Source organism: Crocodylus siamensis, chromosome 2 (genome assembly GCF_052110815.1).
Source record: "Crocodylus siamensis isolate JL-2025a chromosome 2, ASM5211081v1, whole genome shotgun sequence".
Lineage (NCBI taxonomy): Eukaryota > Metazoa > Chordata > Crocodylia > Crocodylidae > Crocodylus > Crocodylus siamensis.
This window is the reverse complement of record NC_143396.1, coordinates 62,336,034-62,352,201: the sequence shown is the minus strand read 5'-3', so window position 1 is coordinate 62,352,201 and position 16,168 is coordinate 62,336,034. Positions and strand designations below refer to the sequence as shown.

Sequence of the window (16,168 nt, the reverse complement as noted above, 5' to 3'; positions counted from 1 at the left end):
CTTCTCTTCAGTTTCTGCAGTGCTAATGAAGAACGTCACTACATAATGTTGTTGGCACTATAGTTCAAAGAGAGTATTTTAACAGTAAACATGGCTTTCTAATACCCAAGTTTGCTACATTTAATATTAATTTTAAACTCTTCAGTAGTACTGTAAGGCTGCTTTCTAACCTTGATATAATTAAAGATTTATCATGCTGGCACTCAATAGCAGGCTTTTCTCAGCCTCCTTAATTGAAATCAGTCTATTGTAATGGAGTCTATAGTAATTCTTTTCTCTAATTATTTCTATCATGTATGATCTAAGACTTGAGAAGAGCATCAAATTCAAAAATATTCTGGTATAATAATACTGAAATAGATTTTCTTAAATCAATATTCCTCCCCCCAAAATTCTAAAGATGGCTAAATAAATGTACAGAAAAGACACTGCTGACTATATTACTATTCCATAAAATGTTCACTGTGCCTGTGTGGGGAAGGATGGTTAACAAAGAGAAAAAATAGCAAACCGCTTTAATCAAAGTCACAAAGAGCCTGTGTATAATATTTATACTGTATTTGATAGTGCCCTCTCAGTTTCTTCCTGTATAACTCATGTCATTATCTTGAAACTGATGATACTTGAAGCTGAAGCTGAACAGGAACTAGGTGGGTCCATGACAGAAGCAGCATGGGAGCCTTGGCTATCTGAGAATTAGGAGCAGACACAACATATATCTCTACATTCGTCCTACACTATTCAGGCTATTCAGGCATGGGCACTTTATTTAATTTTGTTGGATAGTGAACGCCTGCTAAGGTAAGGGAGAATGGGGGGGACCGGACAGAAAAAAGGGAAATGGGAGTGGGTGCCAGAGTTTGAGGGGAGGGCTTGTTTTTTTTACCCTTGCATGCCAAATACTACAGAAGAATTTGTTGAATTCTATTCAACAGTGACGATTATTTATTCACATTTTCAAGTCTCATGAATTTACCAATATGCTACATTCGATATGCAGCTAAGCTATACACATGCCAGTTACAGGTGAACCTCAGCAGCGAAATTAAAAACATTTTCTTTAGACCGTATAAGGCCATCTAGCCATCTGCTCCATCTTTATATACTCACAGTCAACTTCATACTTAACCAATTTCTCTATACTTCTATGGTACAAGATGGTACAATTTAAACAATTTTTAAGAGTTTCCCTACTACTGAATTTACAGTCTAATCTAAGCTCACTAAACTCTCAAAAGAAACTGGCAACCTCAGAATTTATAAATAGTATTCTACACTCATTTTGCAATGACTGACTAAACTTGATTATGTGTGCTCTGTTTTCAAGAGGGGCATGTGGGGACAGACTGGGAACAAGATGTAGTAGGAGCAAATGCTCCTACCTGCATTTGGTTTTGCTCCTTTCCCTTCCCAGCTCTGCTCCTCTCCCACATCGGTTGGCAGTTCGTAAATAGAAAATGCAGGCAGTACCTCACAGGGGGACTCTTTAGGTTTAGGGCACAGTTGCACTCGGCTTCTGTAAAATCTGCATTTCCTATTTACATACTGCCAAGCAATGGGGGAGGAGAGCAAAGTGGAATATGGAAAGGAGGGGAACAGAGTAATACAGGCAAGAGTGCCTGCTCCCACCAAGCCACTTCCCATCTGTCCTCGTGTGCTCCCCGTGGACACAGAAACATGCAGGGCAGTTCCACCTGGTGGCAACAGCTTAGAAATAAATTTGGTAAAGATGAGCCTTTACAATGGTTCTCAAATGGGATGCCATCATATTCAGGGAAGTAACTGAGCAGCGCCTTGAATTCAAAAGGTTGAGAAGCAATGACTAACAACATTTGCAACTGCATTAATAAGAAACAAAAGATTGATTTTATCCCAAATCTTAACTTACTTCTTTTGAGGGATTCATTGGTAATGTGAAGATTGTTTTCCAGTAAGACCAGACAAACAGCATGACAAATATGTGGTATGCAATCAGGCACACAACTAAGATAAAAGACGAATATAATTAATCCATTATAGCAAAGAGAGCCATAACATTTAGTCTCATTATGAATGCAAAATATGTATAAGCATTACACCCCTACAGATGCTGTAACACAGAGGTTAATTTATAGCATATAGTAATTAAGATGTACTAAATCCTTCAAAAATATACAAACTTACTGCTGAAAAATGTTAATATGATTCAAATGATAAATGTTAAGATGAATTGGGATAGTGAAAAAAACAAACAAAGAGAAAAGGTTTCAGTATATTCCTAGGTAAACTTGTAGCTAGCACATATTTCTTTGCTGTTTGTTCTTTCCCTCCCATTCAGTTCTCTCCCAACAGGAGATGTATAATGGCTGCAAGAGAAAAAAAGAGAAATCAAGTCATCTAAATTTTGCTTCATGAACTTGTAAATCATTTTAATATACTGTACATGCATATATGCACTGGATTTGATTGTAATCCTTAATATGTCTTACTTATTTATGCTTATTTTGTCTTAAAGGATGGTAAATCCTTATAATTTGCCATCACCCACTGTTCTGTCCCACACACTGTCAGTATCTTTGGTGTCTCTTGTCCTAAATGTACAAAATACATCACTACAATTAAGGACAATTCCTAACTACTGTGCCCACAGCAAGCAATATGGCCACACGTGAGGTAGATGTACAAGAAACAAAGAGGTAGTTAACCATGTTAGCGTGAAGTCAGAAAGAAGGCAAAGGATGTGGAACTGTTCAGGGGTACGTATAAGCAAACCACATTTTCTGATACATTTGAAAAAAAACTGCACTAAAGTAGATAAATCAACTTGTGGTTACCTTAAGCAATAGATCTGTTCTCCAAATTGTCAAACCCTTAGCACTTATGGAGTGAAGAACAATTAGTCATAAATCAGTGGATTTTCTCAGCTGCCTAAACAGAAATGCCATTGTTGCTGAGAGCAAGAATCAAAGCAGAAAAATCAGCTTCTTACTTAAGACACATACTGCAATTTTGGTTTTTTTTGGGGAGGGGGGGAGTCTGATTTTTGGGGAAAAGATGCATGTGGTATGAGAGTTAATACAGTATTTCAAACCTCAGTGAGCCAAGTGAATAGTGCTATGGCAATGAACTAGTGGGAGGAACACAGGGGAAGTCCACTGATCAAAATACACATCTTAATTCACGCTATATTAATTCAAGACTGAAGATGACCCGACAAATGCATGATGACAAAAGGTAGTTAAAAGGGGTTTATTGTAACATAATACATGTGAAATTGCAGATCATTTAAGAATTAATTAAATTAATTAGGAACATTCAAGCTGCTCTTCTTCGTGCCACTGAAAACCAGCACTTCAGAGTATAGATAAATGCCATTTGCAGACAACATAAAAAGGGAGAAGGAGCTGCTGCTGCTGCTCAGGAGCACACAAACAGCTATTATGCTATAACTGTTAGATCCACATGATTCTGGGAGATCCCAGAATAGAATCACAGGAAAAATAGGACTGGGAGGGAATTGAGGAGGTCATCCAATCCAGCTCCCTGCTACAGGTAGGATCAATCCAAGCTAAACCATTCCGTGCAATTGTTTGCTTAACCTGCTCTTAAAAAACTTCCAAGGATGAAAAATATCACAACCTTGCTAGGTAGGTACAAATGTCCAACATAATCAAATAATTTAATATCTAACAAATTTCCCTTTTTAGCAATTTAAGAACAATATTTCTTATCCTGTTCCCTGCAGCCACAAAGAAAAGGCTATCACCATCCACTTTACAGAAGAACCCCTCAGGTATCTGTAGGCTTATCAAATCCTGCCTCAGTCTTCTCTTCTCCAAACTAAATAAACCCAGTTCCTTCAAACTGTTTATGTTATGTTTCTTAGACTAATAATCATTTTTGTTGCTCTACACTGGACTCTAATTTGTTCACATGTGTCTGGAGGCATACTGCACAAAACTGGCCACAGTCCTCCAGAAGAGGCCTCAGAGCTGAATACAGTGAAAGAATCACTTCCTTTCACTTCTAAGGGACACTCCTATTAGTACAGCCCATTATACTATTAGCTTTTTTGCAGCAAGAACAAATTGTTCACTCTTATTCAGTGATCAAATAGAAAAGCTACATTTCTATAAAGTAACAACATTCAATTTGCAGTCTTGCCTAATTGTATACTCTCTATTAGATAGCTCAGAAAGATGATAAAACAGGACTCTTCTGGCATTTTCTAAATGGCACATACTAAGCTAGAATTACACTAATACAAAAAAAATTAAGAGATCACTAAAATAGAAAAAACAAGCATTGAAAATGTAGGTGGTAACAAAATTGAAGGCTGCTGTGCAACTTTAAGTAACCCCTGTTAGGCATATGCAGTATGATGTTGTCTTGAATTACTCAAACAGGCAGACCCAAGGGGCGTCAGTGGTGGAGTCGCAACCTTTTTAATTTCTGGTCTACTCAAAGTTTAAAACCTATTGCCTAGCAGTGGTGGTAGTATTTCTATTCAGGCAGCAGTGAGGAAGTCAATTGACTTCCTAGCTCATTATGATCCACCTGACTCCTCCTAAACTCTTCATTCCATGACTGCTAGTGACCTTCTCTCCTTTTTTTTAGTCTTGATGTTTTAATAAACTGCAGCTCCTCCAGCTGTGCCTGCCTCCCCTCATGGCTACCCTGCCCGACCTCATCCCCCACCCAGCCCAGCCTCCCAGCACCTTAAAAAAAAAATTAAAAAAAAATTTAATTAATTAAAGCCCCGCACTCACCAGATGCAGCAGCAGAAGGCATAAGGGCCTCTGAGGGCTCGCGGCAGAGCCCCTCCATGCAGCGCAGTGACAGGAAGTGGGGATTGCCCCCCTGCATTGCAGCTGCCGCATGGGTGCTAAGCAGGAGTGGGGGTGATTCCCAGTGCCCCCTGCTATGCTGTGTTGGGGGGCTGTCATAAGCCCTCAGAGGTGCTGATTTTCTCTGCTGCAACTGGTGAGTGTGGGGCTTTTTTTTTTTTTTTAAAGTGCCAGAAGCCTGGGGCCAAGTGTGGGATCAGGCTGGGCAGGGCAGCCATGGGGGCTTCTCCCATGGCTCTCCCTACTCAGGGAGAGGCAGGCACCACCAGAGGAGCCACAGGAGAACCTGCAGCCCCCCAGCTGTGCCTGCCTCTCCCCAGCCGATCCAAATCTCCAAATCAGCGCCTAATATCTAATTCTGATTCGGCCAAATCGAATGGGGACAGTAATTTGAATTACTGAATCATTGCCCTCTGAATCAGCCAAATCCGAATCTGAATCAAATACTTTCCTATTCTCACAGGCCTAATTTTTAACTCTAGCTAAAAATATTAACTCAGGTGTGGAAATAACTTTCAGCGAAGCATTAGACACAATGTCAAGATGCTCAAGAAGGCTAGATTTTGTTTTATGAGTCTAAAAGAGACGTTTATTCAATTCTAATGATATTGGGACTAATGAAACAACAACTTTTGATTATTTTGCTTTGTTTACTGTGTTTTCATAAACAACATATGACATAGCAAGCTCGTGCACGTTCCAATAAAGGTATGTTTGGTTTTGCCTCAGTCTTGGAACCTCTGGAAAACTCGGACCTTTTCTATGGGGGAGAAGAGTCTTTCATTGTCTTTGATATAGCGTCCCATCCCAGAAAATGCAGAAGTGAAGGAGAGAAAAGCTAGCCAGGGAGATTGAAGAGAAGGGGGATTATTGATGTCTTCTATATAGCACAATTTGAGCAAGTGAGACGGTAAAAGAGGCAGGATTTTAAACCAGATTCCCACCAATCTAATAATATTAGTTAACATGGAATCTAATCCCATCTCTAATCTCAAGAAGGATGTGGGAGTTGAAGGAGGAAGACCCAGAAGAGCCCTGAGAAACTTATTCTGAGGTATGTTTACATCATTACTGGTGGCATAGCCCCATACTTCAGTGCCATACAATTTTTAATTGAATAATACAGCTCCTGAGTCCCTAGCTTATTAGTAAAGCTTGTAATTATTTTTTTAATTGAGAAAAATGTGTTGTTATATGTAATGATGTCCTACACCATCTGCATTCCCCTTTTCAATGTCCCAGATCCACCCATTCACATACATGACTGCACACACTTCTTTCCCTCATAAAACCACTGCTTCCTTCATGGCAACAAATAGATTGTAATCACCAACACAGTAGCCACTCAATATTTTCTTTTATTTTTCCTGAACAGTGGGTGACCATACATCTTACTTACTGCATTCTCTTCATATTCCATTAATTTTCTCAAGGGGTTTTCTGTGGTGCTTATCACAGTAGCATCCGAGTGCTTCCCTAACATTAATTTATCATGAAAAACACTCCAATGCAATGAGGTAATGACATCATTTCCATTTTAAAGAGGCAAGTGAAGGGAAAAGGGAAAGTTCAGAAGAGTCTACAAATTGCGAGTGCTCAATTTGAGATACTTAGGCCCTACTTTTTCAGAGTGCCTCACATTATAAAGCTTTTTATATTTTCAAAGCAGGTCTCTCTCAGACTCCAGCTGCAATTGTGAGTGTTCACCATTTCTACAAATCTCAGGCTGGGCACCCAGAAAATAAGAAATACAATTAGTAACCTGAAGTGAGAAGTTGGGTTCAAATGATATACACAGAGTCGCACACGAACTCTGGGATGAAAGCAGGACCAGAATTCAGTTTTCCAAAATAGCATTCAACTGCCTTAACTATGAGACTTTTCCTGTCTCCTGCAATCCCCCGCCACCTCTTTGATTATGCACCTTCCCAATTCTGTGTTAAACTAGACAGACAGATTCCACGCTTTTCACCAAATGACATGGGTTCCAATTGGGTAGGAGGAGGGGAGGGAGGGAGGAGGAAGCATATGATCACATAATTGGGTCTATATTGTAATGCATATGCATAAGTGCACTGAATTAACTTTTCACTGTCAACCTTAATTCTGGCTAGTCTTGAACTTTGAGCACTTGACTCTTGCAATCATCACATTTTTAATGGGGTTTAATCCATCTATTCATAGCTATGTGGTTGGAATATTTAGATCCATCAAACAGACCTCTGATACTTAAGCTAACAGAGTATCTAATACCACATCTATGTGACCAGCAATAGAGGGAGATGAAGCAAATGCTGACAATGGAAAAAATAATGAAACTCAGGCATTTGGCTTTCACTTTAGGTTTTGGAGAGTGTTTTGTACCATTCTGCCCTTAGTCCCCTCACCCTAGCCTCTTCTACTCTTGTCCCCTTCTCTCAGCTGTAACAGGTCCATATTTTTTTAGTTTCTCATATAAACAGCAAAAGGTATATCCCTGAAACAAAGGCAATCCACCTGCCAAAATGTAAAATCCTTGCTCCAATGCACAGAGGTGCTGCAGTTATTAACAAAACAGTCATAAAAAGTGTTTTAATATGGGCAGAATTTTTTCTTCTAACTGTATTGATGGAAAGAGTTGAACTTTTTTTGCTGAAACTTGCCAAAAATATTCAGCTTGAAAAAGACAGCCAGCATCGGAAATTTCTCCCTGGACTGTTAAAGTTTGTTAAAGTTATTACCAATAGAAACTTTTAACATGAAGTGTTTAACACTCTTAAGTATAGACCTGGCTACACACACAACGCTGGGGCTACAGTATGGGAGATAGGGGAGTTATTGTCGCCAATAAGTTATTACCTATATAAATACTTTGACAAACAGCTCCTACAAAAGTTTGACAACCCCTGGCCTATATAAATTAAAATTTTGGCTGTCATTTAGTCTCTTTGCCTGGAAGGGTAGGAAAATTCCCTGACATTTTTATAATATGTCAACCACGTGTGGGGAACATTGCAAACCATGTGTGGGGAACAGCAGATCTGCTTAAGCTTATATATTACCAGAAAGTAATTTAGGGAAAATCATGACCTGTATAAAATTTGATTATTTTCTAATCAATTATTTCTGAATTGACAAAACACATTCCCCTCAGTAAGGACTGTGAATGTGCAATACATAAAACTGCTGAAGTTACACAGGTGCAAGCAGTACCTGAACAAAGACTTTAAAAGAAAAAAAAACCCCTTCTACATCCCTGTGCTGCCTTGCTTGCCTTCCCAGATTCTATTTTAATAGACTTCAAAGTATTAAAACCTGGAGGTAGCAACTCCATTGATGGCTGAGCAGGCATTTTTACTGTATTTTCAAAAGGTTTACATCTCCAACAGAATCCTTCTGGCTGAATTTTTGCTTGCACTCAGCCTTTTTTCTGAAAAGTTGGAAGGAAGCATGTTCAGTTATTTATTACAAGCTTTTTTCCCCCTCCCTAAACTTGTGAATTCCAATATCTAACTCAAATCAGGTTGATGATAAGCAAATAGTGTTACTATTATGCTTGGGAAAATTTGTGGTTTAAAAGTTTCAGTCAGAAAAGGAACTTTTGCTGAAAAAAATTGTTGATGTTGCCAAAAGTGTTTCAATTATTCCAGTTGGGAGAACTGTAATAGATATTTGTTTTGAACAGATATTCTGATATTAAGTTGTTCCCAACTATAAATTTGAAATAAAAAAAACTGTTTCAACAAATCAGTTTAAGTTGATACAATTTTGATATTTGTAAACTTGAACTTCTGAAATGTTTGTTTTTGTAAAACATGTACTTTGGAACACAAGGTGAACTCAAAATATTAGTTTCCTATAGAAGAAAATTATATTTAATCCAAGTTCCACAATCTTTGCCCATCCACTCCTTCATTTCATTTCCAGCTTCTATATCAAATGTTTTAGGCATGTGAAGTCCAATTTCATGGAAGCCTGACAATCTTACTGAAACGACATTAATCTTTGAAATGGACGTCCACATAAAAGGCTTCGCATTTGAACTGCATCTCTATTGGCCAATGATTAAATGGGTGCAGATAAATTATTCTTACTCAATATAAATAGATCTTTTTGGTCAGTCACTAGGGCTACGGACAGAAATTACACATAAACTGGTTTAAGTGATCAGAAACTGGTTTAAACCTGTAACAAAACAGAAGCTCAGTGCTCAAAATGGCTGAACCTGGTTAAGATGAACCTGACTGAATGTAGTATCAGATTTAACTGATTTGGGTCAAACAAGTTTATGAAACTTCTGTTCCAGACCCCTTCCCTATTCAAGTTAAATCAGTCCCCAAGCATGGCTTGCAGCCCTGGGCTGCGCTGTCTGCTCCAGAGAGCAGGGCTGGCCCTGTCCCTCCAATCCCTAGCTGGAACAGTGGGGGCTGGATGACAAGGGGGCTGGGGGGAGGCAAGCCCAGCTGAGGATGCAGCCCAATCTAGGGAGGGGTTGCCCCCCCAGGCAAACCTCAGCTGGGGTCTGGGGCCAGGGAGGGGGACTAAACACCCCTTCCCCCACTCAAATTTACTGCTGGCTGCAACTGTGGACTACAAATCTCAGAGGCACCTGGAAGCAGAAAGAGGAAGTGATGAGCAACCCTGTAGTGTCCTGCTGATGTAATTCTGGACTGCAAATCCTAGAGCCCCTGAAGGCAGCAGGAAGAAGTAGTAAACACACAGCCAGACAGCCATGCTCTAGCGCCCCCCTGGCTTCTGGCCTGAGCCACTGCAGGCATGTGGCTGCATTTCCTGACTCAAAGGTAAATGTCTGATCACTTCTGTTTCAATTTAACCTGTGCATCTTAAACTAACCTGCAAAGACTAAATCAATTCAGCCTTGGGCTTTTTGACTGTCTGTACTTATCCTAGTGGAGAAACTTTCATTGCTACTGCTAGTTCTCTGGTTAGATGACTTCAGGCTTCAATACTCTGCCATTTTTTAATCTTTCCACCAAAACTCCTATTTAAAAAGTACTATATTCCAAAAGGCCTAAAAGAAGCCAGTATATATACAGAAGTCTCAACAAAACTAAAAAGATACTAGGTCCAGAGAGCTAATAAAAAGACCAATCTCCTTATTTTTCTGAACATATTTGATCTGTGAAAAACAAACACTCTTATACACAGGTCATTTAATGAAGCAAGATATGATGACCTCCTTTTATTTAAAACTACCTATATATCAGATGTATTACAAACAGAATTTATATTACAGTAATCTGATTTAAGAATTCCACTTAAAACAAACCTATTTAAAAAAAAAAACTTCTTACCTTTTTCTCCAATATTTGTCATTGTCACTGAAATAAAAAAAAGAAAAAGAAAATAAAAATCAAATGAAACAAATGACGTTCTATTATTTGAAAGCAGATTAAGTACTTAAAATATTCTAAAATTTAGTTTCCTACCATCACAATCAAAGAAAACAAATGTCAAAACTTTAAATCTGATCAGGATTTTAATAAAATGTGTTTATAGTGTTGATTTTCTGTGAGGAATAAAATGAACAATGCCAAATGTTTGAGTCCCACTCACATGAGTACTCCAGTATACCATGCTCTCTCTCTCTTTATTAGGCATAATTGCACAAATGAGTTCAACATTGTAGTACTCCAACCTATGGAGTAATTTATGTCAAGTAATCATAGTTCTTTAAGATTTGGTATCTACAGATACATTCCGCTACTGCAAGGTGTGTCCATGTGCATGGAGCAGATTTTTATTTTCTTTTTGGCCTGCAGGGTCCATTGGCCTGTGGCTGTGCTCTAAAACCCACAGAAATAAAATGGCAAAGTGGGGCCAGACATTATTTAGTTCCTTTACCACATCAAGGCAAGCATATTCTGGAGTACATGCAGGCAACACAATAAATACAACCACATTTACTGAAAGGTTAAGTAACTTTTCCCTCTTTAAATGATTATCTCTGTTGTCTATTTTTGGTCACTTTCAAAAGGCAACTCAGTGTTATGATGTGGGTCTTTGGAATTTATATATTTAAAAATGTACTAATATATATAACTATGCCAGAACAGGGATCATACAGAGATACCTCCCTGAGAGAACAGTACTTTGTAAATATATGCACATAAATCAAAGTAGCCACTTAAATCTCGTTTTGTTAAACTCAATATCACTAAGTGAGAAACTATGAATGCAAAAACAGATGCAACTGATATCAACACTGAGGAAGCTGATGTGAATATTGAAACCAGTTTTCAGCACAAAAAGTTTCATTGGAAAAGCTGAATTTTCTGTTGACATGACTATACACAGCCGTTCTTTCAACATTAGCAAAATGATGGAACAGAATTCTTTCAAGATACTAGAGATACCACATACGTGTCTTATGTTACCCTTAAATAAGACTGATGAGATTCGTCTCTTTCTAAAAAAACCCTAAATTGTGGCAAATTCATATGCTCTCTAGAATCATAGTTCCAAACCTCTCTCTCTTTTAGATCAGGATTTGTGAGAAAAAGTTCTGGCCAAAAGAAAGGAAGAGCCAAGAATTCAAGTGCTAGTAGTGGCTAGAGGTTGTAGCTGTGTTGGAAGCATTCTTGAAGCTTGTTATGATGCAAATTGGTCTTGATTGCTTGCCTATATCAATGGCCAGCCTAACTGATTTGTCTAAGAAAAATAATTTGAAGTTAGCTTCTGACTTTGACAGCTTTTTTTGGAAATAAACAAATACACTACTGGGTATTGACCTACTCACCCAAAGTAGGCTCTCAGAGTGGCCATCCTGAAAAGGAATGACCGTCTTAAATGAGGAAGAATATTTAAAAATGTGATTTTTGTTCAACTGAAAAAAACAAAAACAAAAAACTGGTATTGGTACCTGAAAAACACCTAAAAAAGAACCACGACTAAACCTAATATAAACACTGAAAAAACCCAAACCTACAATACCTAGTTTGCAAAAAGCTCACCAAATATATCAGAAGCAGAACTTGACTATACCACGGCACTAGGGGAAAGACACTGCTAACATTTCCTGCTCTCAGCCAGGGAGAGTAAAGAGGGAAGAGACAGTTGATCCACACTCTTCCTTTTCATGACATCAACAGGCACGTCCAGAGGAGTGCGGATATTTGTTTCTCCAGGGACAAATAGCAATGCCTTATGCTACTGCTACTTGTTCCTGGGGAACGCCTGTGCCATGTGCACTCTTGGCACGCGGCAGGTTATCCCATGTGGGGTAGGGGAGCAGCAGCCTTACCTGGGGTCCTGGGGGCTGCAGCCATGGAGGAAGCCTGGCTGGCAGCTGGAGTATGACTCCAGCCAGCCAGGCTCTGGTTTTGGGCAGCGCATGCTGCCGCCATGTGTGCCACCCTGCTTTTTTTCAGCGTAGGTTTTTTGACCCCGGGATCTCTCAGGATCAAGAAACCCCCCACCCTTGCTGCAAGCTAACAATGCAGGGAACACCTGCATGTGTGGTGTGTGGCGCAGCAGATGAGTTTGTGGTGCCACATACTGGACATCCACGTTTATCTGGATGCAGCCAAATTGGGCAGGAGTGAAGGAGTCTAACAGCTCTTATGGCAAAAGTGCAAGCTAAAGGGCACTGCTGGCCAAAAGATTCTGCCCTCCAGCTGGGGAGTGCATGCAACAAAAACAAGAGCTCTTCAACAATCATACAAAGATGACAATCTTTTGAAGGGATAAATAAGTTACCTACAATCAACAGGTGTGAAACAATGCAGAAATTACCATATTAACTCAAATAGATTACCCTGACTATAAGATGACCCTCCCATAATTAAATTCTATATATGGAAAATTTATAAATTTGTTATAATTCTCTTAAGCACAGAATCTAACAATTGTAGATTTGCTTTGAATTTGGCCCTCCAACTACTACAATAGGGAAGATAAATCTGGGGGGTCATGTAGTCCTTTGCTCTTTGGTTCCCCCAAACATTTTCCTTTTGTACCCCCTTCCCCCTCTCCTTATTGTCAGACCCTGCTATCCCTGATCACATGGAAGTGAGGAGCAAATTTGAAAACAATGAAAATTGCTTGGAAATTAAACATATCTGTAGCAATTTGCATATAGTACCCATGCATTTACTTTTTTCCAAGATTGATGCATATTACCTGCTTTGAAACTGCTGCAAGTTTTAGCACAGGTACTCCATAAACACACTTTTGAACAGCACTTTGGTACCTACTTATCTGCAGCACAAACTTTTTTTTATTTCAAGGACCAAAGCAATTCCAGATTCAATTGGGCAAAGCCAATAGTCAAGTTCCAGAATTCGACTGAATCAATTGTCAAATCTGTGTGGCTATCACCAAGCAAGTATCCTACCCCTGAGAAGCACTGGTTTGGATCTTCAGATACTCCACAAATCCAGGAAGGCATCCTATTTGCAACCCCAGCCCCAGAGACCTTGGGATTCATATGCCCCAGAAACTGAAGAAGGTCCTATCTTCAAGATGGAGGTGGTGCCAGAGCAGAGGGAACTCTCTGAGACAGAGAAAAGTGACAGGACTACTAGAAACAAGTAGGCACCAGTAGGCAACCTATACCCCGAAAGAAAAAAGCACAAAGCCCAGAAAGAGCCCGGCAGGCTGGCAAAAAGGCCTGAACCTAAGCTCAGGCAAAGAATCAGAGACCAAAGAGTGAAAAGGGGAAGGTAGCAGCCACCCTACCCTCTGCACAGCCTTTGTAATGGGAATGACACCAAGCTGAGAAGAGTAGTAAATACACTGGAGGGTAGGGTTAGGATTCAGAGTAATTTAGAGAAATTGGAGTAGTGCGCCAAAAGAAATCTTATGAGGTTTAACAAGGACAAGTGCAAAGTCCTGCACTTAGGATGGAATAATCCCATGTGCTAGTACAGGCTTGGCTAAGCAGCAGCTCTGCAGAAAAGGACCTGGAGGTTACACTTGACAACAAGCTGGATACAAATCAACATTGTGCTCTTGTTGCCAAGAAGGCTAACAGCCTACTGGGCTGCATTAGTAAGAGCAGTGACAGCAGATTGAGGGAAGTGATTCTTCCCCTCTATTTGGCACTGGTGAGGTTACATCTGGAACGCCGTGTCCAGTTTTGGGCCCCCCATTACAAAAAGGACATGAACAAGTTAGAGAGAGTCGACCGGAGAGCAAGAAAATAGAGGTCTGGGGCACATGACTTATGAGGAGAGACTGAGGGAAATGGGCTTATTTAGCCTGCAGAAGAGAAGACTGAGGGGGGATTTAATAGCAGTCTTTAACTACCAGAAGGGTGGTTACAAAAAAGGTAGAGCTAGACTGTTCTCAGTGGTGACAGATGACAAAACAAAGAGCAATGGTCTTAAGTTGCAGCAAGCAGAGTTTAGGTTGGACATTAGGAAAAACTCTGTAACTAAGAGGGTGGTGAAGCACTGGAACAGGCTACCTAAAAAGCTGGTAGAATCTCCATCTTTGGAGGTTTTTAAGGCCCGGCTTGACAAAGCCCTGGCCGGAATGACCTAGTTGTGAATGGTCCTACTTTGATCAGGTGGTTGAACTACATGACACTTGATGTTCCTTCCAACCCTAATTTTCTATGATTTTATGATTCTATTATACAAATAGACTCGGTGAATATGAGAAGCCTAGTAAAGGAGGAAAAATGGGACACCATTCAACAATGTTTGGACCAGCTACAAGCAGACATCATTTGCCTCCAGAAGCGTGGCTTGCCCAGCTCCAAAAACTATGCTTTGAGAGATGCTGGTCACACGGTCCAACCACACAGAGCAGAGGAGCCAACAACTTGGCAGCCTGTGTCACAATCCTCCTGAAAGAGACAAGAGAATGCCCCCTGCAACACAAACACATTGTTGCAGGCAGATCAATACAAGCCACCTTCCAAACAGATGAAGGGAAATTTGACCTACTGAATGTTTACACCCTACCCAACAAGGAAGCAAGTTCTGCCTTCCTCGAAAATATGGCTGTGACAAAGCCCAGTACCCGACCAGTGGTGATCACAGGAGTTTTCAGCTCCATCATTGATGAGGGAGACAGTGCAAGCAGAACACAAAAGATGGGCCTGGAAAGATCCTGCAGGCTGCTGAAGCAGCTTGTCAGGAACCACAGTCTGATGGACATGGAAAAAGAAGCCAGGGCCCCAGGGGAAACTTCACCTGGGTAGACCCCACTAGGAAAACTAAGTCACAGATAGACTTTGTTTTCCTCCCCAAGGGGTGGAAAGCAGGGAAAGCTAAATCCACACCCATCTGATTCTTGGACCACTGCCTCCCAATAGTACAAGGCAGAGGGGTGTGGAAGCTAAACACGAGTCTCCTGGAAGATGAAAAGACCCAGCAGCCCTTCAAGCAGTGCTCCCCTGGGTGGACGACCCTCAGAGCCAGGCACCAGAACCACACAGAGTGGTGGACCAGTATTAAGGAGAGGACAAAGGCTGCAACATATGCCCAGGTATACAGAGTGGTAACAGGGGCCAAGCTCAACATGGCCAAGGGCACCTGCACGGCCTTGGGCAAACTTGGAGACCTATCTACCCTGGGGGTCTCTGTCCTCTGCAAGGGAGCAAAGACCCTTGGGGTGTTTTTTAACCCAGAGCAGAAAGGACAAAATGTGTGAAAAGATTGAGGCCTCAGTCAGACAGAAACTGGCACTGTGGATGTAACAGGAGCTCAAGCCGAAAACCCTTTACTAGGCAGACCCGGGCCCCGGGTAGCCAGAGGGGCCAGGACCACAGCGGTGGAGGGTTTAGCTTTTCAGGTAAAGATAAGAGTAATTAAGGACACTGCTGTGCTTAAAAGGCAGGACAGAAGAACCTGTACAGGGCACCAGAGAAGAGGAAATCCTCTCCAAATCCCTCCTGATCAGCCACCCTGCTGCTTCATGCCACGAGCTTTCTGCCTAATCTGCTGCTCTGTCTTCTGCTCCCTACCCTATCTGCCACTGCCCTACCTGTCCCCTCCCCAGTTTTCTATGTGACACCCACAAAAACTATGCATGCTACTTATGGCATGCTTGCCATGAACTTGATACCCCAGTACAGAATATCCAATTTCCTGTTTTCTTCTTTATTTTATTCATTTTTAAAATCAAAAGTCTATTAGAAATTAAAAGTAAAGAACTCCCTGCAAAATCAAAAATGATATTTAAAGTGTCTTATAACTAAATCCAATGTGGGAATGTAAGAAAAGCTATTTGGAATGAGTTCCAAATCTAATAAATATTACTATAAAAAGAATCATAGAATCAATGAGTCAGAAGGGACCTAGACAGATCATCTAGTCTGACCCCCTGCCATGGGCAGGAAGGAGGACTGGGGGTGGCAGGGGTCATAAGACCCCAGCCAGGTGCCTGTCCAG

At 40.6% G+C, this 16,168-nt stretch overlaps 1 protein-coding gene across 3 annotated transcripts in view; it reads right to left on the bottom strand.

Moving 5' to 3' along the window:
* ZDHHC2 (zDHHC palmitoyltransferase 2) overlaps positions 1 to 16,168 on the bottom strand; it is a 75,660-nt gene that overhangs the window by 44,948 nt on the left and 14,544 nt on the right. For all 3 annotated transcript variants that reach the window (XM_090036002.1, XM_090036004.1, XM_090036003.1), the window contains exons 2-3: positions 10,121 to 10,147; positions 1,889 to 1,983 (exon numbers count right to left, since the gene is read on the bottom strand). In XM_090036002.1, the coding sequence (XP_089892128.1) occupies positions 1,889 to 1,983; positions 10,121 to 10,147 (122 nt within the window). The remainder of the gene's footprint in view (positions 1 to 1,888; positions 1,984 to 10,120; positions 10,148 to 16,168) is intronic.